We start from the raw sequence: 26,138 nt of genomic DNA, 5'->3' as shown, positions 1-26,138 counted from the left end.
TCTAAAAGAGTGACAAACAACTAAATTGAACAAACAATATTCTGCAAGCAATGTATTGAACAATGCGCAACTGTAATGCAAGTTGTTAATTCTGTCTCAATAATAATCACCTTATGTCTACATGGAAGCTCAATATTATAAGCGGAATAACAGAAAGAAATGAATTACATGTAACCATTTATAATAAACCAGAAAGAAGTTCTCAGTGTAATTTTGGATACAGTCTGTGTGTTAGCAATTTTCCTTGTATAGTATTACATTCTCATTCTCTGGATTTTTTCATGCTTAAAATATGCTGACATTTTTAGGTCAACAATTTTTTTCACAAACCCATAATACCAATTACATTTTTCTTCCTTCAAATGTTTACATCTAATCTTAAAAATTTTAAAACTAATATGGTTTAATACAAATGCATGTATTATGTTTATTCTATATTTAGAATAGGCATCTAAACAGAAGTGTCAAAACTGAATTGGTTATCCAAAGATATCCATGATGTAAATCAGAGTCTGCAAACCTGATGGCTCTTAAGGTCCAGGTTAATATTTTTCTATCTGCTTTTGTCTTAGAATATAGATGCATTAGTTTTAAGATTCCTCGTCTTCACCAGATAGCATCCTCGATTGTCTGAGGATGAACAAACAGGGCTTATGCCATGACTTTACTGCAAGGCAGGACAAGGAGGCAAGTCCCAAGCCTACCTCAGCCAGAACAGGGAACAAACCCCATGATGTTGCCATTATTCTAAACCACACACTAGCTGTCCAGTCAACTGAGCTAACTGGCCCCCAGTTTTAAGATAAATATGGTCTTAAATGACTTATCAAATAAATTGCCAGAAGTCAGGCCATGATGTCAAATTTGGCTCTGTCCTCTCGGTTTTGGATTTAACAAAGGATGGAAAAATACTTTCATATAGGATGTGTTAAAAAAAAGTGCTGAATTTCATGGCCCAACATGGCTTTAGTGCCTGCATTAGAGTGCCTACCGACCTCTAAAGCATAGCTTCATCTATGAATATTATGACCTAATTAAAATTTATCATTGAAATAACCAGATGCAGCATCTAGGTCTTGAGGTGCATTGGCATGCGGTATTGGGAATAATTGAATGAAGAACCATAGATGTTGCATTTGTTTCTTGCTACAGATAAGATTTTGGCAATTAAATTAAAAGAAAAAGAAGTTGGATTCCCAAGTACCGCCAGGACAAATGTAGTGATTGTTTTAATTTTTAGTGGAATCACCACCAATACTCCATGTATGAATGGTGTACAGGCTTCACATTCTCACCATTCCTTGTTCAACTAACAAGCATGCCAGCCATCTTAGTTCCAACCTGTAATTCATCATAGAGAAGCTGAGAACTTATTGCCTTCCTGGCTACCACAACCTAGCCTTGTTACTATATATGTTACTATATTTGATGACCATTGTTAAACCAACCTGATTACATACTACAATGCCTGCATACAAATTTAAAGACTTACTGTGAGAGTAACTCATGTGCTGATTTTCAGAAAAGTCTTCTGAGCAATCCTTACAACTGGCCCTGTACGGGTTTAAATAAAAAGATACGACATTATATATCTTGGAACAACTTTGTTGTTTAATTGTTCGTATATAAATTCTGTCTTTCTCCTTCCGGAAAGACAGGGACTCATGCTGTGGTGTAGCTCCTTCTCTTCCAAAAGAAAGCTTACGGCTGATCTCCCATGGTGCAGGTTACCAATATAAAACAGGCACATGAGTTTGACTGGCTGACCCACCTTCCTAAATCTGTTAAGAGTTTTCAGTATTGGTCATAAAGTTCCTTTTTAAAACAAACTTACTCTGTATTACTCTTAATTCATACTATTATATACACCAGATTTTTTGTTTTGCAAGGCTATTAGCTACAATTTGATTTGAAGCAAAGCCTGAAAGATACTAATTTCTTTGAGACTTCCAACATTTCAAGATTTAGAGGAGTGTGATGGACTACAACCCCACACTGTGCCTTTTTATATATTAAAAAAATATATAAACCTGTTGATATTTCTAAATTTAAAAACTGGACCTTAGCTGAGCCCAACCCTTAAAGTGGCTGAACTTATGTCTGTCTGTGACCCCAGAACAAAAGAAACCACTTCGCAGTTTCGGGAAAACTCACACCTCTCTACCTCCGAGGACCCACTAATCAGTGGAACTGGTGGAGAGTTGGGGGTCATGTGACCTAGGCCTCTGGCTTATGGAACAAGTAATATTGCCTTGTTGAACTTTATAGCTCAGTATACTCTTTAACATCTGAATAGCAGCCACACAGAAAGGAGTTCTGCCCAAGTTGAATACCTAGCCCCATCCACATTGCTTCTGTTGGAGGTTCTGTGTCATCGCCCATAAGACTGATTCATCTTTGCGTGCCTATCTCATCTTGTGAGGTGAACACCACCACAAGATTGGTTTTCAGCCCACCAATCTCCATGAAGGAATACACCACTGGACTTTGATACTGGAACTCATGTGAACCAATATTTGTTTTCTCTGCGGTCTCTGCACTGTAAAACCTTCTTTTCTCTATGGAGGCGATGTTGTGAACCCTCCTTCCCACGTTTGAGCGTGTGCAAATAAACTAACCCTTTGAGTTCATACAATCTCAAGTTTGCCGTGGGGTTATTAATAGAAACCTGGATTGCACAAAAACTGAGGGGTGGGGGAAATACGCCACATCTTACAAGGAGGGAGACAAGTCAAAACACCTTTCTGTTTATGGATAGGTAGTAAGAGGAAAAAATAGTGCTTTTTAAATTATCGCCACCCCCCCCCCCCCCCCTCAATCCATAACAAGGAGGGAGATTAATTAATTGAGGTGTAGGGGCAGGCAGTTATCATATGTTATCTATGCACTCTTCCTTACCCAGAATGCACATTTACAGACCAAGGCTAATCTACCTGGCCATCCCAGTCACAGCCATCTTCACTTTGCTATCAGATGCAGGCTGGCCTGCAGACAGCTTCAACAATAGCAACAGCTCTTCCTGTAGCTGGGAAGGTAACTACAAAATTAGGGAACCGGATCCTTAAACACCATTCAACCTTGCATATCGGGCCGGATTTTCATCTCCCAAAGGAGGTGCAAATCAGGTTGTGAAACACTGAACTTAGTTTTTTTTTGCTGGAGAAACAGTTATCCTATGCCTTCCTGAACCCACATCATTTTTATGTGGCCTTTTGACTGATTGAGAAGGCCTTGGGTGTAAAATACACACGCACCTCTCCCCATTGTGAGGATCACAACAAAATTATGTTTCCTCTGGCACAGTATTTTTGAATGCTGGTGGAGGTTTCGCAAACCCTAAAAAAGCATTTCATTGGGGAGCTCGTAATCATTGAGGGAAGCCTGCTGAGAAGTCTGGAACATTCTGAAAGTTAAGTGTAAAATGATTCAACATCTTCAAATATCACTATTTGATTCTGTTTTGTAATTTAGATGTGTTTTAATGCAGTGATTCATCATAGGGATCTGTCCTGAAAGGTTAAGTTGACCCTTACATTGGCCAGCATTGTGTAATTATTGTCATGCATTACTGTATTTTTCCAATTATCAAAAGTATCATAATATAAAAGTCCTGTCATGTTTCGTGCTTTGATATAAATTGGCTGACAGCTTTGGCATTTAAAAAAACCTCTGCTTTTGAAAGTTGAAAAGATCTCTGCACCTACACCTCACCATTGATTGACAGGCACTCTGCTTTGAAATGGAAATTGGACACTCTATTCTGTTAGTTTTAGGTAATGTAGCTGGAAGCTTTTGGTATGACAGCCATTATTAATGCTTGGCTGGGTTTCAAAAGCTAGCAATGACTTCAGCTCAGCTGGTGGTCCACTGATCAAAGAATTATTGCAACTTTTAAGAGGCTATAATAACAGAAAAAGCCTTTGATGTGGTTTTTTGTTTGTTTACAACCATAATAGGCACTTAAAGGATTATGTTTTAATTTTGCACTGGAGTCATTTTTTTCCAGTATCACTGATGGTGTGTTTGAATTCAGGGTTTTATTGGATTGTTAAAGATTTTTTTCCCAATGATTTTAAAATAATTCCCATTGCTATTGCATGGTACCTGAGAGAACTCTACATAGCCACTTACCCAGTATGCACTATGGGGGAAATATGGGAGGTTTGGGGATCTGAAGGTGCATGGGGATGGGTGGGTGAGGAGGCATGGGTGATCTGAAAGGGCACAGTGTGTCATGGGTGACCTGTGGAGGCATGGGGTAAGGAGAGTGATGGTGAAGTTGGGCACCTTTAAACAATGTTGGGAGCTGGGCTGCTGCGCTAGAGAATCAAGACAGACCTACTAACTGGCCCACCTCCACACCCACACTCCTCATGCACTCCAACATATCTCGAAAAATTAATTGTGAACCTGACCTGTGTGAAAAGACAGAACTCCTGGGCAAAGTCACACATGGGTCGGGTATGTATGTTAGAAGGCACAAAAGTGCACACGTCGGGTTTTCCTAAACCAACATGAAAATCCAGGCCACCATGTTTACCCATCCTTCCATCACTCCTTTCTTTCTCAAAAGAATGTAATGGATATAGTGAAAAATGGTAATTCTCTGCTAATGAATTCTGAATGCAAACTAATGAAAAATACAATACTTCTTCCTTTTGGCATTTTATGGAATGCATCCATTAGCCCTAACTTGTGCCGTGCATAATCACTACTGTGGTGGGTGGGGAAGCAAGCTGCTTTCAGAGTCGTGCAGATTGGAAATGAATTTGTAGCTCAGAATCAGATGCAGGTGTTTGATGTGTACAATCAAGTACGTGTCTAATCACTGAGACACTGCTATAAGCTGAAGCCCAAAGTTTTGATGGCCCCATTCACAGCATTGATTAGAAACTGTGTCCAGAATTAAGCTCTCAATCCTGGAACCTCCTCTGCAGATGGCCATGGAATGCTACATGTCCCAAGTTGCTTCGGAAGCATTTTTGCAGAGATGTCAGAAGTTATACCACAGCAGAGTGTTCTGTTCATTTTCAAGTTTTATCTGGGAGGCCTTTTACTCATCCAATAACATGCTTCTAAAGGACAAGCCTTCCCATCCTAGCACTAATTGAGGCATCAATTGTTAGCCTATGCAAACAAGAAATGTCTGGGGAAAATGCCACTTGCAGCTTCTTCCTGTTCATCTACTCCCATCTTCTTATTTAGGCTATGTGTTTCACCCATTGCTCCCTCATTAACTTCTCTGGCTAAAATGCCCTCAGATGTTTGAATCAATGATGGCAGCTACAACAAGCAAAGCATGTGACGTGGTATTCTGTGAAGAGAATGCTTGTTCAGAACCACTTACACCTTAGCTTGATAAATTGCTATTATGAGAGAAAAGATGTGCTATAACAGTATTTGGAAATAATTCTTTCCAACAGAAGTAAGATGCCAATATATGTTGTGTACCACACTGTTGTTGTACACAGTGTACCTCTGTTTCACTCTGTAATACAGCGACACTACAAAGAAAAATGCTGGCACCAGACCACTAAATTCTCCTTCCAGCAAACTTGGACCTTAAGATTGAAAGACAATCCCTTGAAGCAGGACAAGGGCATAAGTTTGGGAGATCGTCTCCCAACGGTGATGTACTGCAATCTTCTGAAACCACATACATAGAATAGAGTGGTTAGTCTTTGGAAGAGCAAAAAAACATGCCATCCTTGTGCCCAATCTTTTTATGCAAGTTCATTATAAGGATGGGAATGACTGCCTTATTATTGAAGATACCTTTACAAAACCAGTGTACCTCACTGATAGGGTAGTATTTTATGCCCTTCACCTTGGCAAAGTTGGAGGCGGGGAGGGCAGTAAATTAGGTGGGATGGTCATGGGTGGGGATCCCACCACCTTCCCGCCTCCAACCCATTTAAGTCATGGCTAGAAGGCCCGAGAACAGCTTTCCCGTCCTAGCACTAATTGAGGCCCTCTTCATCCCACCACTGCTGGTATTAAACCAGCTGCAGGCAGGCCTGTCAACTTGTGGAGAGCGCCGCAAGCAAACCCATGGGGTTGTTTGTGATCTCCTGGGGGGTGGGGGGATGGTTGGGGGGGGCTGTCCCTCTTTCAAAGGCATTCGGGGCCCGCTGACGGCCACCCTCTTGTGCTCGCTGCCAATCCCCCTACAGCCTCTCCCACAACCCCCATCCCACAAAATCCCTCCCACTATCAATTACTTCTGGCCTGGATCGCTCCACAATCCTGGGCCTCCAATGGGTGTATTTCTTGCCGCAGCCACAGCCCCCCACTCCAGTGGTGCTGCTGAGCAAAAAAGCTGCCAGCCTCTGATTGGCTGGCAGCTTTTGGTGGGTGGGACTTGCTGCCTCTGAAGTTCTGATCCCATGGAAGGCCTGCCCTTAGCCTCTTAATTGCCTGATTGACTCATGATATATAACACTGTTCTCTCACCAGCTCTCCAGCTGGCAGCTAAGACCTTCATCATCTCCATAAAATTCCCCCAATAGAAAGCACCAGTTAAGTGCATTCATTTGCAGTGTTAATACATTTAGTAATTGCTTGGCAAAAGTTACTGAGCCATTTAACTTTTTAATTGTTGGGTTGATGTGCACTTCTACCAGCCTGGTAAATTGTGCAAAACTTACCAATTCCAGCCTAAATGTAATGGCAGTCCCTATGGGGATACACCTGTACCTACTGCTATAAAGAAGATGAAGGGTTGAAGAGGAGAAGCAGACAGGTATGGTTGCCTGGAAAGGATTTTCATACCAGATGGTGGTACAAAGCTGTCAGGATATACAAATCCTGCTGTTCTTGCACCTTAAAGAAGAGAAGTGAATTAGGAGCCTGCTTTTCCTCAAAAAGAATGGCAATTATGAGTTGTGCTATATGCTGCAATTGACCAACAAATCACCCAAACCACTGTCTGGCTGAAAGGCTTATTTTAGTCAGCTTCAAAAACTGACACTTTGTTTGATTAAGTAAGATACCCATCAGCTTCCTCAAGAATGTTTGGTATCAGTGTGAGTGGGCCATGGAATTCTTTGGCTTGGCAGGATCTTACTAGGTCTCCAAGGATTAAATTACAAGGAAAGATTGCATAAAGTAGGTTTGTACTCTCTGGAATGTGGAAGGTTGATTGAAATTTTTAGGATTCTGAAAGGAATGTGTAGGTAGATAGAGAGAGACTTTTTCCACCGGTGGGTGAGCCTTAAAATTTCAACCAGGCCACTCAGGAGAGAAGTTTGAAAACACTTATTTATGTAAGAGATTGTGGAACTGTGAAACACTCAAAAAAAAGTCAATGTTAACTCAATTGATAATTTAAATTCTGAGATAGAAATATCTTACATAGCCAAGGGTATTAAGGAATATACCGCCAAGTTAGATGGATGGAGTTAGGCTACACATTAACCATGATTGCACTGAGTGGCGGAACAGGCTCGAGGGACTGAATGGGCTATTTTTGTTCTTATGCGAGAGTGAGGTCTACCGTCTGTTCACTGAGGACTGCCTCCTGACTATGTTCAGGGATATCAGACTCATAGTTAACCCTTCTCCACTCCTACTGCCCAGTCATACTCAGTACATCAAATGATGTGATATCCTCTTGCTCACTTTCGAAAGCTCCCACTGATGCTTTGCTCTGGGTTAGTTTTTGTCAAGGGAAGGGGAATGAGTTAAGAGCCCAAGACAAGTGAGCCTATCCGACTTTCCTCAGCATTTTCCTCTTACTTTCAGGTGTGTTGCATTTGGGGATGAGAACAACACATTAGAAATAGGTAGTGGAAGAACAGGAAGCAGAAAAAGGAGGCTATTTACAGGAAGGTTTGGTGTGCACCAGCAGTAAAAGATGAAAGCGCAGTAGAAGGCCATGATGAAAATATTTCCAAGGGTTGCCTTCCTATTTCTCCCAATTTCAATTCCTACCACCTGCGGGTCAGTTTAGTTAGAAGATTGCTTCCTCCTCACAAGCGAGATAGAGGCTTGTTGTTGGGAGGTCCAGACCCTATAATCTGTGTGCTGCTCATATAATAAACAGCCTTTTGAAAGAAGAATGCAGATAGATACAATGCTTGACTCAACACGCTATCAAGTGCTTGAGGGAGCTATCAATTCTTTAGGCTCTCATCTTGGAAAGAACCTGCAGGAAAAGAAAGGAAAACATTTTGCAATACATGTCACAGACAACAGCTTAGAAGCAAGCAAGTCCATATGACTTTTATGCAAAAACAACTGATTATCAAATGAATGAACTACTGTCAGGATATATAAATAGACTCTGAAGATCAAAGGTATTAGCAAATGAAAGATACACACTGGATAGCAGCATGATGGCTAAAAATGACACCCCCCACCCCCTGCCCCCTGCCATTACTTAAAAAGATTTACAGTCAAATAGGCAAGTGATAATTCTTCAAATTGAAGGGCTGCTTTAATATTCCTGGTCCATCTCCAGTTCTGGTTCTATAATCAATGGTTATAGACAGCACATACCTGTACAAAAGAATACCTTTATGATGTTTTAAAGTGGCAGAGTGCATGAAACAGTAGCCCTGAGCACTAATCATTTTCCATAGGTTTACATAGCAAGTTCTGAGGCACCCCTTTTGTGGTTAACCTTTCAAGAACTCTGTATATGGAAATATTGGTCCCAACTGGCAATGTAGAATTTAGCTTCTGTGGAACAAAGGAGTGCTGAGAAAAGGGATCAATATTGTGTTGGCAGGTTACCTCTCCAAATGTGCAGCTAACAGATATTTACATTGGGACCATGCCTTATAAAAAGGAATGGACATGTATGCAAAGTTGCTTACAGTTCAAGAAGGTAGCTCACCACCACCTTCTCAAGGGTAATTAGATATCGGCAACAAATGCTGGCCTTCTAGTGACAGTCACATCCCATAAACGAATATAAAAAAAATATACATTTGCCTTGGTACTTCTTTTGATGCCAAAGAATGTCTCCTCATTTACTCCCAACTGGATTTGTACAGTTTAATTTTTCTTTAACTCAGGCCCATAGTATCCACAGTTGTGAGGCTTATAGGGACTGAAATGTCCTATAATCTACTGGCTTGATACCAGTAAACACAAAATGCAACCAGTAGTATACTGCAATAGCAGGGTAGTATACTGCCCTCTCTGCAGCCCTCCCTGTTTGGTGGGATATGGGGTGAGGGGGGTGGGGTGGCGGGGAGTTATAAAGAAACTTAGTTCAATAGTGGCTTCCTGCAGCTGAACATGCTTACTCAGTGCAAAACACAACACAACCAATTTCAAAAGTCTTTTAAATACACCACCAGAAAGACACAGATATTATGAAGCAACTTATCAATAAAAAGTATCACTGTGTTCTATTGAAAACTATTGACCAACCTTTCTTTGGCATCTAGGAATGCTTTTGCGAAGGGATTGTTCTTGATCTTCAGAGCTGTAACCTTTAAAAAAAACCCCAAAACTCAAACTATTATGTAGTTAGCTAATTAATTAAAAATCAAGGCTCAATAGAATGCATAAGGCACCTACCTGAGAGACAGGTTACACAGCCAAAGCTATACAAGTTTTCATTTGTACAGACTCCTCCCTCCCAATTCATAGGATTTACTTAGGCTATCCCGCTCCTACCAGCCAATTCCCCAAATCCCCCTTTGATTTACTGAATTGTTGATGGAATTGGGAGATAGAATAGGTTCACTCAACTCCCTTAACTTGATTATTGCTGATCTTGGCTACAGCTTCACTCTTGGATCTGGCTCTGTGCCACACGTAGTAATTCCTGATTTATAACAAGACCAGAAATATTCATTTGCATCAGAGTCCAATCCCAAACTTAAGCATCAGTGCAAAAGATAAAAAGGTGTATCATGCACAAAACACCCTACCCTCCTGCTTCCCAAAATGAAACACCAGAAAATCCACAGGGTACTCAAAAGAGCCCTCTTGTTGTAAGTCCACAAAACATCTGCAAAAGGAACATCCTGTAAAAGGATAGAATTGGCCATATGTGTCACTGTTGCAGCGATACCAAGATTTTTGAATTCAGAGGATGCTTAGCTCTTGTTCTTAAGAAACTGATGCTCACTTGTCTTTCCTCATGCTCTGCAACCATGCTATTCCAAACCAAGCGCTCCCATTTATCTTCTGAATGCCAACATTCATACCTCTGTCCCAAGTCAGAAATCTGAGGCAAAGACAAATGAATCTGAATATTATGCTGGCTGGACCATAGGAATAAGGGAAACAATTGATTTTCCTGTTGATCAGCTGGAAAAGCAATTAGATTCAGCAGGAAGGAAAGCAATACAAATACTAGCTGGAGCAGACACTGTTGCAATGATGGAGTATTCCTTAAGAAACAAGATGCCAGAGAACGATGGGAAGGCTCAATGTTATCACTGGCCTGCCTCATATCAAGAGCCTCAAACTGACACTTCATGCACGTACTTTTTATTACCATGATTCACTGCTCCAAGGAATGAAAAGTGCAATCGTTCACTCTTCTTAAACCTTAAATGATCATTCCTGAATAAATAGAAGTGCCTACAATAACACCCAATGTAAAGAAGGAAACACTTGAAAACATCCATCATAAATCATAATTAAAATATGAAGTGCACCAAAATAATTACGAAAAGCTCAATATAAACCAATATTGTAATGATGATTGCACTGACCTCTTCATTCTGGTATGCAGTCACTGCAATGAACTGGGTCTCAGGAAAAGAGTGATTTGAAATCATTCTGCAAGGACCCCCTACTCGCACTATATGAACCTGAGGCTTGTACTTATGCAGAGAATTTAGAATTACCTGTAAAAGGATGGCAAAAAAGTTCCCATGTAAACACTGATTTTGCAAGCAAGGCAAAATTGTGGTTGAACTGAACTATGGGACAATTGCACTATTGTCACCACTCAGAGAGCTGCTCTGACCACAATTTGTAATGCAAGATACCTGCCCCCAGATTTGCATAAGCTTCCAACATGAAAATCATGCCCATGGTTGTAGCTGTTGGCTGAGGGTGCAAAATCCAGTGACACAGCAGCCTTTAAAAGGCTATTGCTGGCCATTAAATGGAGAATTATGGTGAAGGCAGCAGAAAAATAGATTTTAACCAGATGGTACATGTTGTACGTTGGTGGTGGAGGGAATGAATTTTTAAGGTCTTGGACGGGGTGCAAATCAAGCAGGCTGCTTTGCTCTTGAGCTTCTTGAGTGTTGTAGGAGCTGCACTCATCCAGACAAGTAGAGAGTATTCCATCACACTCCTGACTTGTGCCCTGTAGATGGTAGACAGGCTCTGGGGAGTTAGGAAGTGAGTTACTTGCTGCAGAATTCCCAGCTTCTGACTTCCTCTGACTATAGTCCAGTTCAGTCTCTGGTCAATGGTAACCCCCAGGACATTGATAGTCGGGGATTCGGGTAATGCCATTACAAAGCTACTTTTACACCTTTATTATGTCAAAGCACTTCAAAGCCAATGAACTACTATTGAAGTATAGCCCCAACAGCCCTCCATCATTTCAACAAGTCTGTTTGTCTGTCTCTCTCTCTCTTTCTCTGTACACCACATAAAAGTTTGTTTTTCCCTCACATTTTGTTAAAGCCTATAAAAACTTTCTTCTGGTTCCTGCATTTCAACTGCTGTTGCTGAGAACGTGAGAGATGTGCTCAGGCAAGTTAGGATTTAGTTCAGCTGTGGTTTCCCTGTTGGTCAATCATCTTGCAAACCAAGGCATTTTAACCTCACCTGAAGCGTGGCCATTTCATAGAATCATAGAATGGTTACAACACAGAAGAAGCCATTTGGCCCAACGTGTGCGCCGGCTCTCTGCAAAAGCAACACACCTAGACCCACACCCCACCCTTTCCCCATAGCCCTGCAAATGTTTCCTCTTCAGATAATGATCCAATTCCCTTTTGAAAACCATGAATGAATCTGTTTCCACCACATTCTCTGGCAATGCAATCCAGATCCTATACACTCACTGCGTAAGAAAGATTCTCCTCCCTTTTGCCAATCATCTTAAGTCGGTGTCCTCTGCTTCTCAATCCTTCTGTCAACAGGGACAAATTCTCTCTACCTACTTTGTCTAGACCCCTCATGGTTTTGATTTCCTTTTCATTTGCTCTTCTCCATGGAGAACAGTTCCAGCTTCTCCAAACTATCCATGTAACCTAAGTTACTCATCCCTGGAACCATTCTTATGAATCTTTTTTGCACCCTCTCTAATGCCTTCTCACCTTTCTAAAGTGTGATGCCCAGAATTGGATACGATACTCCAGTTGAGGCTGAACCAATGTATAATACAGGTTTATCATAACTTCCTTTCTTTTGCATTCTATCCCCCTGCTTATAAAGTCCAGGATCCTGTATGCTTTATTAACCACATTGTCCACCTGCGCTGCCACTTTCGATGATTTGTGCACATATACCTCCAGGTCTCTTGGCTCCTTCACCCCCTTTAGAATTGTATCCTTTATTTTCTATTGCCTCTCCTCATTCTTCCTACCAAAATGAATCACTTCACACTTCTCTGTGTTAAATTTCATCTGCCACTTGTCCGTGCATTCCACCAACCTGTCTATGTCCTTTTGGAGTTCTACATTATCCTCCTCACAGTTCACAATGCTTCCAAGTTTTGGAATTGTGTCTGTACACTTAAGTCTAGATCATTAATATATACAGTATCAGGAAAAGCAGGGGTCCTGATACTGACCTCTAGGGAATCCCACTATATACCTTCCTCCAGTCCAAATAAAAAACAACTGTTTACCATTACTCTATTTCCTGTCACTCAGACATTTAGATGAAGATCACACAAAGATCCAATGAGCACACTATAGCAAGACTCAGAAACAAGCGGCTTGGCGGGGATGCTGGACAGTCAGGCCAGGCCAGTGGCAGGGTTAAAAGTAAGTAAAAGCTAGTACTGTGGTTAGATTTCCCTCTATCTAAAAACCTAAAAAACCGGAGGAATTGAAGGAAATGTACACTGTCATAAATCAGCAGCTGCAGAAAGAAAATATGGGGGAACATTAACTCTGCTATTTACTATTCAGAGATTTTATTTGAAGCCAGGTGGGTTCAAGTATTTGCAGAGCAGTTAGTGAAGAGAATGTCTAGTCTTGCACTGGAACATAACTACAAGGAAATCACTAATTCTGTGCAGCCAGTGACTCTTACAACGGAGAGCTAAAGAGCTGATCTTGCCCAGCAGAATGCCATTCACCATAATGATAATTTTTTTTTTCAAAATGTATCTTTTGCTCTGCATCTGGCCATATTAGATTGGTGCTTGCTACTGACAGTAAGTGACAAAAATGAAAGGTGTTCTATTCTCTATTACTGACAATTCCATCATTAAGTGCAAAAAATATTTAAATGACAATTAATGATAGAAAATTATAACAGATTTACATGTATACACGTAACCTACAAAACAGTGCATAAAATAGAAAAGATATTCCTCGTGATTTTTTGAAATACTGAAAATATTACTTAGCACTAATCTAAAATAAAAGTGCTACATCTTCCGTGTTAATTATTTTAAAGTAATGGACAGCGCTGCAACTTTATTCCAGAACCAAAATGATATAGATTTGTCCTCCTATAAATATATTGTATATTTTTTGGATGGTTTGTTGTTTTTTCTGGCTGTAAAAAAGACACAGTTAATTTCATAATTACAAAACAACTCTAATTATGTAATTTTGCATGAAACACTTACTTTTGTTCAATGTCAATTTTAGTAAAATCTGTGCCAAGGAAAACACAAATGACTGAACTCATTACAAACGTTTTTACATGAAATTGTACTCACTGGGAGATCTCTTAATGGTTGCTGGGCTGCATCAAGCAAAACCTCTTTTTCTGACTAAAACACGATGTCCATTAAACTCTGAAAGTGCCAATTAGACCTGTTTATTCTTGTTTATGTTTGGTTTCCTTTCAAACAATACCCTATATGAGTAGAGTAGGCTGAGAGGATTGCTATAATTACATTAATGCACACTTGATATTTCACAATTGCCCTGCTTGTTATTGCAAATGAGATGGGAGGAGAGAGCCGTACCTGCCCACCAGTGTTGCCTTTATTTGTTAACTTGACTTTACTGAAAGAGATTGGAGCTTTCATCCAGTGTGCCCCAAAGTTAGGGGAGTCAGGGTGGATGTAAACACAACTCTGTGTCAGGGGTTCTGGTTTACCAGCTGGAATCCATTCACCATTCACGTATTTCCAACGATGACTATCAGCAGCAACAAAGTCAAGCAGGAATGAATACATGGCATTTGGATCCAATCCAGATACACTTATTTTCAGAACTGGAAACATCCGTCTGAAAGAGGGAAAGAGAAGGAGGGAGAAAAAAAATCAACCTTTCCTTTTGGGAAAGCACATAATGGTAATTGCACTGAATATCAGGGAAAAGCATAATAACCTTTTCAAAAAATAAAGGCCTGGCTACCATTCACATACAGAGGCTAATTTTCCTATTAATCCAAACATGCAGATACACAGCATAGGGAGTAACTTGATTAACAAGTGTTTGGCAATCGATTCAAAAGTAAATGCAAGCTACAAGCAGAGGTGAGGAGTAACTAGTTTGGAAAAGAATAGTTTTTGCTTTAGTCTTTCAGAACAGCAGTTGCATTACTACACCACCTCCATAGTGAGCACAAGGTTTTCTATTCTTAAAAAAGTATTTAAACAACACAATGAATCTACCAGCATTGTATTTTACTCCATGTTACTCTAAGGAAAAAGAGTCTGCATCAAAGACACCAAATGCTAAATGTGCACTAGTGTTAATGAAGCAGCTGCTAATGGTTACCCAAGCTCCAAAAATGTATCCTAGTTGTGAGCAGGTGTAATGAAAGAACACACTAATTCTACATTAATATTGTTCTTTTCTTGCTAAGAAGAGTTTCTTTCAGATTCTTCAGGGAGGGTGTGATGACTACGCAGACCTGCCAGTGAGGTAACAGGAAATGCAATGCACATGACATGACTTGAAGTAGATTATGTGGCATAGTGGAAAAGCAGAGGCAAATGCAGATAGAGTGACAAGGAGACTTCAGAAAGATAGGCTGTTTTGGTAGGACTCTGCTTTACGTGCCAAAACACCCTGAATGCTACATTTTGCCTAGAATGTGCAGGTAACAGATAGTTTTCTGTATCAGATACCTTTCTGAAATACAGGAGAATATGCACAGCAGAAGGCAGAACTGACAAGTAGCACTATACAATCCATTATCCTGCTGTACACAGAGTTAGTATATTCTTAAGAAAGGACTGTTGAAGTTTACTAAATTTGCTCATACTCCTATTGTCATTTTATTTCATTTTTCAATAGGATACAATTATTGTACAGTCCTTCAGATGCATTTACAAGTTGTTATATATCACTCCTTTCTGAAATGAAAACAGGAAATAAATGCTACCATGACTTGCTTTGTATCAGAAGCTGTAATAGCCTAAAATTGTTCAGTATTGAACCTTACACTGATTCTCAGTTGTATTTTATCAAAGGTAAATGCTAAAATATTTTGATTCAGGTCTAATTATCCTTGACTTCATACTATTCTTTTTATGATGGTAATGTATTGATGCTGAGGCACAGGTCACTGAAAGCCTGTACGGTTTCAGTGCCAAGTGCAATAGTTACTTTAATACATTCTATGCTCCTGTGACATAATGTTCCAATGTTTAGTGAAAATAGGCAAAGCCAAACTATAATTATTCATCTTGTACCATATATTCCATTCAATATTTGAATGCTTCATTTCTTTATTACTTTCAGTGCAATATTTTCAAACTCTCAAAGTGTATCAGAGCTATAAGAACATGAGAGGTACACCTAAATTCATCTCGATTACATTATATTGAAGAAGTTGCACCAATAATGCAAAATGCCTTTTGATATATGATGGATTTTCTACTCAATTAAAAAAAAATCTAATAGCCCCTTCCAGACATATAAGCAGGTAATAACTGCAAAATATCTCTCAGTAACAATCATTTTAGCACAGGCTAGATTTTTTTATTTGCAAAAAGCAGAAGGCTTGCATTTAGGAACCAGATAAATATAGCACCTCCTAGTTACACTGGGTGATTTTCAACTGAAACACAGATTAGGTAGGACATGTGCTACATCCACCTAATGGTTCCAGAAAGAGGTTAAACACATTTTCCTAGTTGGGCTTCAACCAAATATTTTGGGCAAACTGCCAGTGCACAGTGAGCACACACACATAGCCCAGGGGTGGGTGGGAGCATAGATTATGCACTGACTCCTCCATGGAACCATTACAAGTCAGACCATGGGACAAGGAAGGAGAGAATCTGGTGGGAATGGCAGGGCTTGGGGAGGGGTCAATGGTGGGAGGGCAACAGCTTCGAAACTCCTCCTCCTGGCCTTAGAAGACACAGTTTTCAGAGTGGCCCCCAGCAGCCCCTTTAATGTTAGGATGCTTGATTTCTGTATAATGAGCAGAGCATGCAAAATGCACACTCTGTCCAGTTATACATAACAATGGCATCAGAGTTCTACAACTGACATAGGACTCCAATTTAAAGATTTTAATAAGCCTGTTATGGGCAGAAGTACTGACCACCCACTTATATCCTGCCTGAAAATCACACTGGCCGTCAATAAGTTCTCACAATTTTTAACTGCTGGACCCCCATTTTCCAACAGAAATGGGATAGGATCCAGTTGAAAAACTATTCTCCCTTGGTTTCCCGTATTTCTATCGGAGCCATTCAAAACAAAAGCATTAGATTGTTGCAGGGTGCACATGAAAACTTTTAAGATTCCAGCTCAATAATTGCTTGGCTATTAGCTCAGCAACATCATCACAAGTATATCTTAGTTCTTTAGTTCATTGTCAGTTGCAACACATTCCATCTCATAGAAAGTGCACAGAATAAATTTGTACTTTCCTGGGAGTACATTAAAAAGGACAAAATATTATAACTTTTACTTAATGCACCCTCAATAATCTAACAGAAATTTTCACCCGATGGAGTTCTACATTTAGCAATTTTTCATTTAGAAATTCATTTTGGCACCGACTGCAATCTGTTTTATACATAGCTACACATACATACATGTATACATATACACACATACATAATTATACATATACATATTTACATAATATATATAAAAATATCTGTTGTAAACCATTGGGTCCCCACAACAAAAAAAATTGTTCTTCAGAATTCAAAGGATTATTCATGAGGATTAGGCTGTTCTGTAAATTAGCACAGTGTACTCACACTGCTAGGAACTGGGTTCCATTCAATCACAGACTGAATAGGAATCTCCAAATTCTGCCATGTGCCACATTCCATAAACTAATTCTGTCATGCTTTGCGCTATGGGCTAATTTTTAAAAATTAGCTCTCCTTATGCAGAGCTTTGAATGACAGCAATGCAATTTGAAGATTGAGGTGTGGAGGTCATGATTTTCTGTCTACTAATTTTAATGGATGGAAAATTGTGTCCGGTGCACTGGCCAGCACACCCAAATTCACAATATGCACTTGAGTACACGTGCTAATTCTTCAAATCCAACCCTTTAGTCAGTTTTTGCTGGTTTGGTCTTTTCCCTCATTTATTTTTCATTCCTTTACTTTGCGTTCAGATAGCAACTACCCTGCTACTCACACCTCCTGTAAACACATCTTTTATTCTTTACTTGTCCCACTCACTTTGGCCTTGCACCATAAAATTTTTTGTCATTTAATCTCTCCTGCCCCCCACCCTACCACAGGCCTTCCCTTTTGTTCTTTTTCCCACCCTCTACCCTTTCCTTTGTTCAAAAGCTATTACTATAATTTCTAATTATTCTCAGTTCTGATGACAGACCTGAAATGTTAACTCTGTTTCTCTCACCACAGAGGTTGCCAGGCCTGCTGAGCATTTTCTGTTTTTATTTCTTTTAGTCAGCCAACTAAGATGGTTGTCTGAAGAATTCTTTCATGATTTTTCCCTGATGTAACTGGCACTTCACTATTTTGACTCTTTATCTGTGCAAGTGAAGTAACTAATACCATTTCAGCTGGCATAGATACTCTTCTCGGTTACATTTAGTTCAATCAAGCATGTTTATCTTGTATATCTCATCAAAATTCTGTCTATCATACATGGTTTCTTGATCAATCCAAAACTTTGCTGCACATGTCCCTACTTGCATCAAGCTTTGTATGGCCTTAACTCCTGTGCTCACTGACCTATATTGGCTCCTAGTCAAGCAACACTACTTTAAAATCCTCATTTTCCAATCCCTTCATAGCCTTATCCCTCCTTATTGCTGTCATCTCCTCCAGTCCTGCAAATCTCCAAGACATCTGCATTCCTCCAATTCAGCCCTCTTGAGTATCACTGAATTTAATCACTCCTCCGCTGGTGGCTGTGCCTTCAGTTGCTAAGGCCCGAAGATCTGGAATGCCCTTACTAAACCCATCTGCCTCACCACCTTCCTTTTGAGACACTCCTTAAAACCTGCAACTAACTTTGACCAAACTTTTGGTCATGTGTCCAAATATCTCCTTGATGTCAACTTTTGTTTTATAATGCTCCTGTGAAGCACCTTGGCATGTTTTACTATGTCGAAGGTGCTATATAAATGTAAGTTGTTGTTTTGACTTATCTTGAAGGCAGGTAGCGTTACGGAGATAGTGCTGGGCGATCTTAGTGATGGCATGAATATGAGGTCAGAAACTCAACTTGGGGTCAAATATGGCACCAAGGTTGTGAACAATCTGGTTTAATCTCAAACAGTTGCCAGTGACTTGCTTCATGGTAATGCTTCTTTGCATGGCAAAGTTATGCATTGGCAACAGAGTCCAATCATCTTTTGAGACCTTGATGGATTATATTACAATTTTCTCCCTCATCTCTTTGAATAACTACATCAACCCTACTGAATGTCATTGCAGCATTCAGATGGTATGTTCAACTGTTGCCTGTATTCTTCCTTGTATCACTCTCTAGTTTAAATTCATAGACGTCTCAATGGGGTTAAGAGCTCAGGCTGAAGAGAACGCCCTAAATCCACAAGGGGGCATTCGGTCAAGTCTTGCTGCCTCTTCACATAATAATGGAACTATAAGATCATCAAATAATAATTACCACCAGAGTTGCTGCCATTCACTGGTCAGAAACAGGTAAAAATGAGCCTTTTGGACACTTAGCACACTAAACAGCCAAAAATTAGATTGTTGCCGTCTATAAAGTGAGAAGGCTGCCATTAAAGGCATCACTGTCACTAAGGGTGCATAGGGGCCACATCTTTTGTTGGTGAATGCTGTAATTTCATGGTACAAGCCTCACTTCACTTACATTGCTTATTTTCTGTCAATATTCAGGCACCCATAGGAGTGGGCCAGTTCACAAATACTGCTCAGTCTAAACATTCAGTTGAAGCTCCATTTTGCCATTCATCTGCACACAACCTTCACCAGCAGCAGAGATTACACCATGTTTCCAATCTGCTAAAACTAGGTGGAAAACTCACACAGGAAACAAACTTCAGATTTTTAGTGACCAGCTGTATGGGATATTGTAGCAGTCTGAGAGCAGAGCATTTTTCAGTTGCTGAATCTCAGTTGTGGTGTCATCATTCCAAGTTGATGGGGGTGGCATGGGGGGATGGAATAAAGGTTAGAGTCACTGGGAAAAAGGAGGAATATTTCTTCAGAAATAACAAAAATAATCAAAGCATTACCTCAAGTATTGCCAACAGAATTAATATATTTACCTGCATAAAAATGGCCACTGCACTTCAAAAGTAATTCATTATATATCTGCTTTGAGGTAGGGGGCATTTTATAAATGCAAGTCTTCTATTAGGAAATTTAAAAGCTTACAATGTAAATTGGGTTTTAATTTAAGATATCGTAGAATGTTATGTTACACGAATCACTTATTTTGCTTCAGGATATAATAATAGGTGTGGGGTATTCTCTTTTCCTTTATCACGCAGTGGCATAAAACCCAATATGGCTGCAATTCAAATCAGGGGGTACAATCGCACTTTGATCAGATCATGTGCTCAATGCACATAACCCAACATTGTCCAGCACGATAGCTGCTGCCGCCAAAATTAAAAACCTGAAAATGGAATAAACTACCTGCTACAAATTCCACCCATATATACCACATGGGATAGAAGGGATTGGAGCATATTTCAGGAATGTAATAATTTCTAAAGACATTGATGAACTGTTTGACTTTCAATTTTGCAACTCAGTGTCTCATAATTGCTTTACTATTTTGCAACATACCAAGTTACACAACATTATGGTTACTTATTATAAAATAGCCAAAGAAAGAGATACAAATAATTGCAAACAATTTATCATCAGGCCTGCTCAATCTTACTGTACTGTAATGGGATTTAGTGTTTGATAGATTTAATTCAAAATTTTACATTTCTCTTATTTTTGAAATTAGTTTAATATGTTCACTCTTCCATTCAGATCATGCCAATAGCCTGCAGCTAAAATATTTGCTTTGTTATTTTTGCCGACAATTCCTCAAACTACTCACTCCATTTATGAGCTAGTTCAATGTTTTCTGCTGATTTTTTGAAATGCTATGATCTAGAGAGCACTGCCTGAAAGGGTAGTGGAAGCAAATTCAATGGTAACTTACCAAAAGGGATTTGATTAAATACCTGAAGGAAAAACCATTACAGGGCTTTGGAGAAAGAGCAAGTGGAGTGGGACCCATCTGATAGCTCTTTTTAAGAAGCAGCACAGGCATGATAGGCTGAATGGACTACTTCTGTGCTGTTTGACGTTACTTTTGAAACATTGACATATCATTTTATTGAAAAATGGAACCTTATAAGGAAGCCCAATATGGATATCTGCACTGACATTAATAGAAATCAGAAAAGCACCAGCCACACTTTGCAATCAGATTTATTTATAAAAAGACAAATATTCCCATGTCCACACAGGTTTCAGCACAGTTGAACACAATACTTTAAGGGTATTAGTCAGAAAGTGACCACAGACAAGCAACGCCAGAGAAATGCTGACCTGAGATTTTCAGTGTAAAATACACAATCAGTACCAAACGGATTTGCAGACAATATGTAGTGAATTGTTTATTTTCTCAGGGAAGCTTAACAGGCTTTAAAATTGAAGCGTAGAAGCGCAGCTCAGTTTGGGACATGGGTGACAGAGATTCAAACACTCAATGAAAGAAAAAAACGATATAAAAGTAATATTAACAAGATGAATAGGAAGATTAAAAAGAGGCAGATCGAAAAGAGAAAACAAATAGCCAGAAGGAAGAAAAGAATTACAGAAAATCACAGGAGGAAGAAAGAAAAGCTGAAAGAGAAGAGAAACAAAGAGATTGTGAACAGAAGTAAAGAGAAACTGAGAACATTTATGACGGCAAATTAAAGAAAGGGAATTCCTTATATGCGGGAGTAAAAACATAATTTATGGAAATACTCCTCAGTGCTTCTACAACTTTGTTTTATTGGGCAAACATACAGAACAAAAAAAAACGTCAATCATACAAGAAATCCGATCATGAAAACATTATGTAACAATTTTATCTGAATATAAAATGTGAACATTATAGAAAGTATACTTAATCCTAGTGCATTTCTCAGCAAATATTTTGCGCCAAGCTCAATGGAATTTTGCCTATTGAATGCATGTTATTAATTATTCAAAACAATGCATTATTAATAGTAATTTCAAGAGCACCTTCTCACAATGAATTTATTTCATTCCGGCAATTCAAAACATCAAGAACCCTTGTGAAATAAGAAATGTGTATATGTACGTACTGACCGTTTCATTTTTATTTAGTGCCTTCATTAAGTTGTTTTACTAACCTTCCATTCTTGGTGACAATCATTTCGTTGGTGACTGCTTTGAATTTTTGCCAAAGATTTGCATCTTCCAGGGTGACTTTCAGTTGTTTTTCGGTGGGATCTCCTTTTTCACTGCCCGCCACTAACTCACACTCGAGAGCATTGAGCAAACGAGCCACACTGCTCTTACCCTCAGTTTCGTTCATTCTGGCCAGACAAGACTTTGCAGCCAAGCTGAAATCGACTAAAATTGAAGTAAGGCAATGTAAACACTTCGACTAGTCACTGAGCATTCTGATTCTAAGTGAAGCCTACCATTGGATGGTGATTAAATAAACTTTACACCAATGACTTCTCCTGTCATATGACGTTTGCCCGAATTGCTATTGGTTTCTTCGTGTTGATATCAGTGGTTGCACAGGCAGCTGGTGACAGTTCACTCATACCTATAGCCGAAATTCAGCAATCAGTCACGCATTGCCATTATAGTGAACTCATCATCGTTAGTTATTTCCAACCAGGGATGTACGTTTTTTTTTTAAAAATGTACGACTAAATAACCCAAAGCTACATTAAAAATAACATTTCTAAAATATCGAGTGACAGACTTCATATAGTGATTTTATGCACTCTTTCCTCAAAGAAAAAATATTTTTACAAATGAAAAATAATCGCTAAATTGAAGATGACGATAATTTAGGGACAAAGATAAAAGTGTTTAAACTCTATGCGCTTTAATTATTGTGGTTTGCAATATTCGATTGATTTCTATTCCTGTAAAGTAATTGAGTAATTTGACTATTGAACTGTTGTAGAGTGTGGCCCTTTTATAAATTACACGTAGAATGTAATAGACTTTAACAGATATGTACGAGAATGATACATGAATATATATCATATACATAGAAAACATTAGGGGATGTTGCCCCTTTGCCGTAAATATAACATATCTGTCGTTCTGCCTAAACCCGTAGGTACCTAGTTCCACTTGTTATCATTGCACCGGAGTCCGACCCTAAACAAAGAAGAACGATATACTTTGGAAGGACTTTGGGGACCACTCGTTATTGTGATCAACATAACGTCGAAAAATCGGGAACCCTAAGCTACTTCAGTGACACAGGTTCAATAAAGGAAGCTCAGGCTGTGGCTCAGTTCATAGCACCCTCGCCTTTGAATCAGAGGGTTGTGGGTTCATGTCCCACTCCCGGAAACCAAGAAGAACTGTGATTGTACTTGAAAGAGTTGCAACCTGTGACTGTTGATAACTCGAAAGAGTTTCAATCCTCCAGATTCATTTAAACTAATGTAGATTTGAGGAAAACGGCAGTATAAAGGACTCCGAGCCATAGTCACAAACAAGTTTCTAATAAACGGGAGTTTCGTGGGAAGAATTTCTAATTATCACAACAATTGACAATTTCCCTTTGACATATCACCAAACGAAAGGCTCCAAACTTAACGTCTTGTCAGCTTCGCTGTCCTTCTGATGTGTGCTGAACATGTTTACCGCACGCAGTGTGTAGTTAGTTAATAAAGTGCAGTTTTCAGGACTAGTCATCAAAAACGCCCTTGCGGAACTATATGCAGTTATACCAAAACATTCTGCCTGTGTTTAATTGAGTTGAAACAAATATAGAGCACTAATCATTCAAGACATGATGCAAAGATTTGTACGCAACGTTGTCATCTAACATTCGTAAATTATATACACGTGGTAGTAGATTATTGTTAAAATTGGGGAACGACGTTTGGGTATTTTCACTTCTGTGCGCTTAACTGCGATGTCTTTACAATCACGAATCATTTCAGTTAATCCAGTGCGTTTCTGAATGTTTTTTTTTTAGATTGCTATTCCTTGCTTTCCACGACTCGAAAGAGAACAGCACTAAATTGAACATTAACCCGTTCTTTGTGTCATTCTGTCTCTGTGTTCAGTTCAGTTCCTTGGGCTCAGTTACTTGGTTATAAATGGGAACTAAATCCTGCTGCCCAGGAGAATGGTTTTTGAATTTTCACTTTTTATTCACTGGAGACAGATGAATTCTCCTGCAGCTTTTGTCTTTAATCAATTACAACTTTATGTTTCAGCTCGCCGGTGAACCAAAGAGCATCCTGTTCATTTAAAAGCCCCAATACTGAGTTTAGTATCACGATGATATGCAATGGAAGTGTTACCTTTATATCAATTTCTTAAGAATCGACACGATAGGATATTAATAATATATTAGAATTCTCTTTAGCTGATTATTTACAAGACATATTGGTCTATCTTGTATTATAATATTAACTTATGCTAATTCGATATGGTATTTGCAGACTTCACGCGTATGATTCCTTTTTTTTTAATTATCTGTCGCCAGGTCATTAAAGGAGCACCTGCTGATTCGTTTTTTTTTTAATTTTCTGACTTTGGTGTTCGTTTTCACCGTTATTCTTCCTCTCCGGGTCACCTGTGGTTACTTTACCTTTCTAACCCCGCTTTGCCCCATTAACCATCCTTTGTACCAGCAATTCTTCATTATCTTTCACAAAGGGTGGGAGATTATGAAAAGAACACATGAAATAGGATTTTAAAAGAAAGCTCATCAAGCTCGAAACAAACCCACGCGGGAACACTACCAGGGGACGGGACCTCTGTTTTCTGATACTTCTCGTCAGCATTGCAGTGGTTTATCTCCGGGAGCAAAGCAGAAAGTGTTAGCATTGTGTGGAGGAAAATATTAAAAGTCAATAAACACATTGAAATTAAAACAGCACATCAGGCAACATCTGTGGAGAGCGAAGCGGAGCAAGTTGATGATTTCATCAGAATATGATTGAATTAAGTATAGAATCATAAAGTCCTGGGGTTAATTTCAGGATATCTTTGTAATTTTTTTTGTGGAATGTACACAGGTATTGTTTTGGGAAATTTGTTTCCTTTTTGTTCGATTTTTCGTGCCTGTTTCTGAGGATCTGGACATTCAGTGACATAAGTTTTGTTTGGCCAGAGATCCTGTAATTGCTACACCTTTATCCAAATATGATTTGCATCTTATCACTGGCCAATTCTAATGATAATGTATCGTATAAAATAACCGTCTGTACAGAAATAGCCGAGAATGTACAGTTTATCCATTATTTTACCTATCAACCGTTTATTTCCATATTCAGCTACTCATGGCAGGATAGGTATTTTTCCTCCGTCATTTATCATTGCACAGAGATAGAATAACAACAGCTAGGAATGAAACGGTATTGATGATTATAAAGGAAAGGCAGACATGATATAACAGTACCTTGCTTGATAGTGAATATTAGGACATAGTTTTGAAATATTTATCTCACTTTGTGGAGGTACAATTCACACTAGCTCGGTAATTCACTACTGAGTAAGTTGAATGCAGGACATTGCAATCTCTTCCACTGTTGCAACCGGTGGAGTTCGGATGCAGATAACTGAGGAATGTTATTTTAAAAATTGTATTCTCACGTTTGTGATCTGAATCCATAGAGCCATTATAATGGAAGAACGATACCCGTGATGTCTGAGGATTTCAACTCTATTTTCTAGGTCAAAAAAGATAATATAACTCAGACGAATGTCAATGTTGAGGTAGAACGTCAGTCAATGCAAAGATCCAGTACATGTTTATCTACATATTTTATAAAATTTAATGCAGAATGTGATACATTCTATATCGGTTTGGGAGATGTTACCTTACACTTTCTACAATGCCTACGATTTCCTCAAAAAGATGCAATAAATTATTAGATAACTTGATAAGGTCACACTATGAAGACCAGTGGATATGATATACATCCGACAAGAGACTTGAGGTCTGACCTGATAACTCACATCCAACAAAGTCTTAGAATAATTTTGCTTAGAAGAGAATTCATTCCATATGAATCTTCCCTTTTTTTGCTACTACAATACATTAACCTGTTAAAGAATTAATTACAATTAATTGTATAAAGAGATAGTAAAAACAGCTTTAGTGGTGGAGTGGAGGACTAAAATCCATTATAATTTGGTTCTGGTGGAGCCGGAGGTAGTTGGAGTGCTGATTACAAATATTTAATGGACAATAGTTAATAGTTGAATGTTTGGCTGTTTCCAATTTGTATTTAAAAATATTAATTACTGCTGAATGTAATTTGTGATGTCTGCTGTACTACTTTTTGTATTTTTTTTAAACAAATTGTTGTGAATATCTAGTTCATAATTCACATGTTTGTGCAAATAACTTCTAATTTTAGGAATTAAAGTTTTAACTATAGAAATGGGGCCATCT

General features: G+C 39.0%; 1 protein-coding gene across 1 annotated transcript in view; it reads right to left on the bottom strand.

The window, feature by feature from the left end:
- The window catches only part of LOC144691890 (T-box transcription factor TBX19-like), a 31,604-nt gene extending 9,540 nt beyond the window's left edge, over positions 1-22,064 (bottom strand). The window contains exons 1-5 of the mRNA XM_078560465.1: positions 21,880-22,064; positions 14,081-14,345; positions 10,680-10,814; positions 9,382-9,443; positions 1,493-1,554 (exon numbers count right to left, since the gene is read on the bottom strand). Of these exons, the coding sequence (XP_078416591.1) occupies positions 1,493-1,554; positions 9,382-9,443; positions 10,680-10,814; positions 14,081-14,345; positions 21,880-22,064 (709 nt within the window). The remainder of the gene's footprint in view (positions 1-1,492; positions 1,555-9,381; positions 9,444-10,679; positions 10,815-14,080; positions 14,346-21,879) is intronic.
- Positions 22,065-26,138: the final 4,074 nt, after the last annotated feature.

The sequence above is a fragment of the Cetorhinus maximus genome, chromosome 16, assembly GCF_964194155.1.
Source record: "Cetorhinus maximus chromosome 16, sCetMax3.hap1.1, whole genome shotgun sequence".
Classification (NCBI taxonomy): Eukaryota; Metazoa; Chordata; class Chondrichthyes; order Lamniformes; family Cetorhinidae; genus Cetorhinus; species Cetorhinus maximus.
The sequence above is the reverse complement of the archived record's forward strand: the minus strand, read 5'-3'. Positions and strand labels throughout refer to the sequence as shown.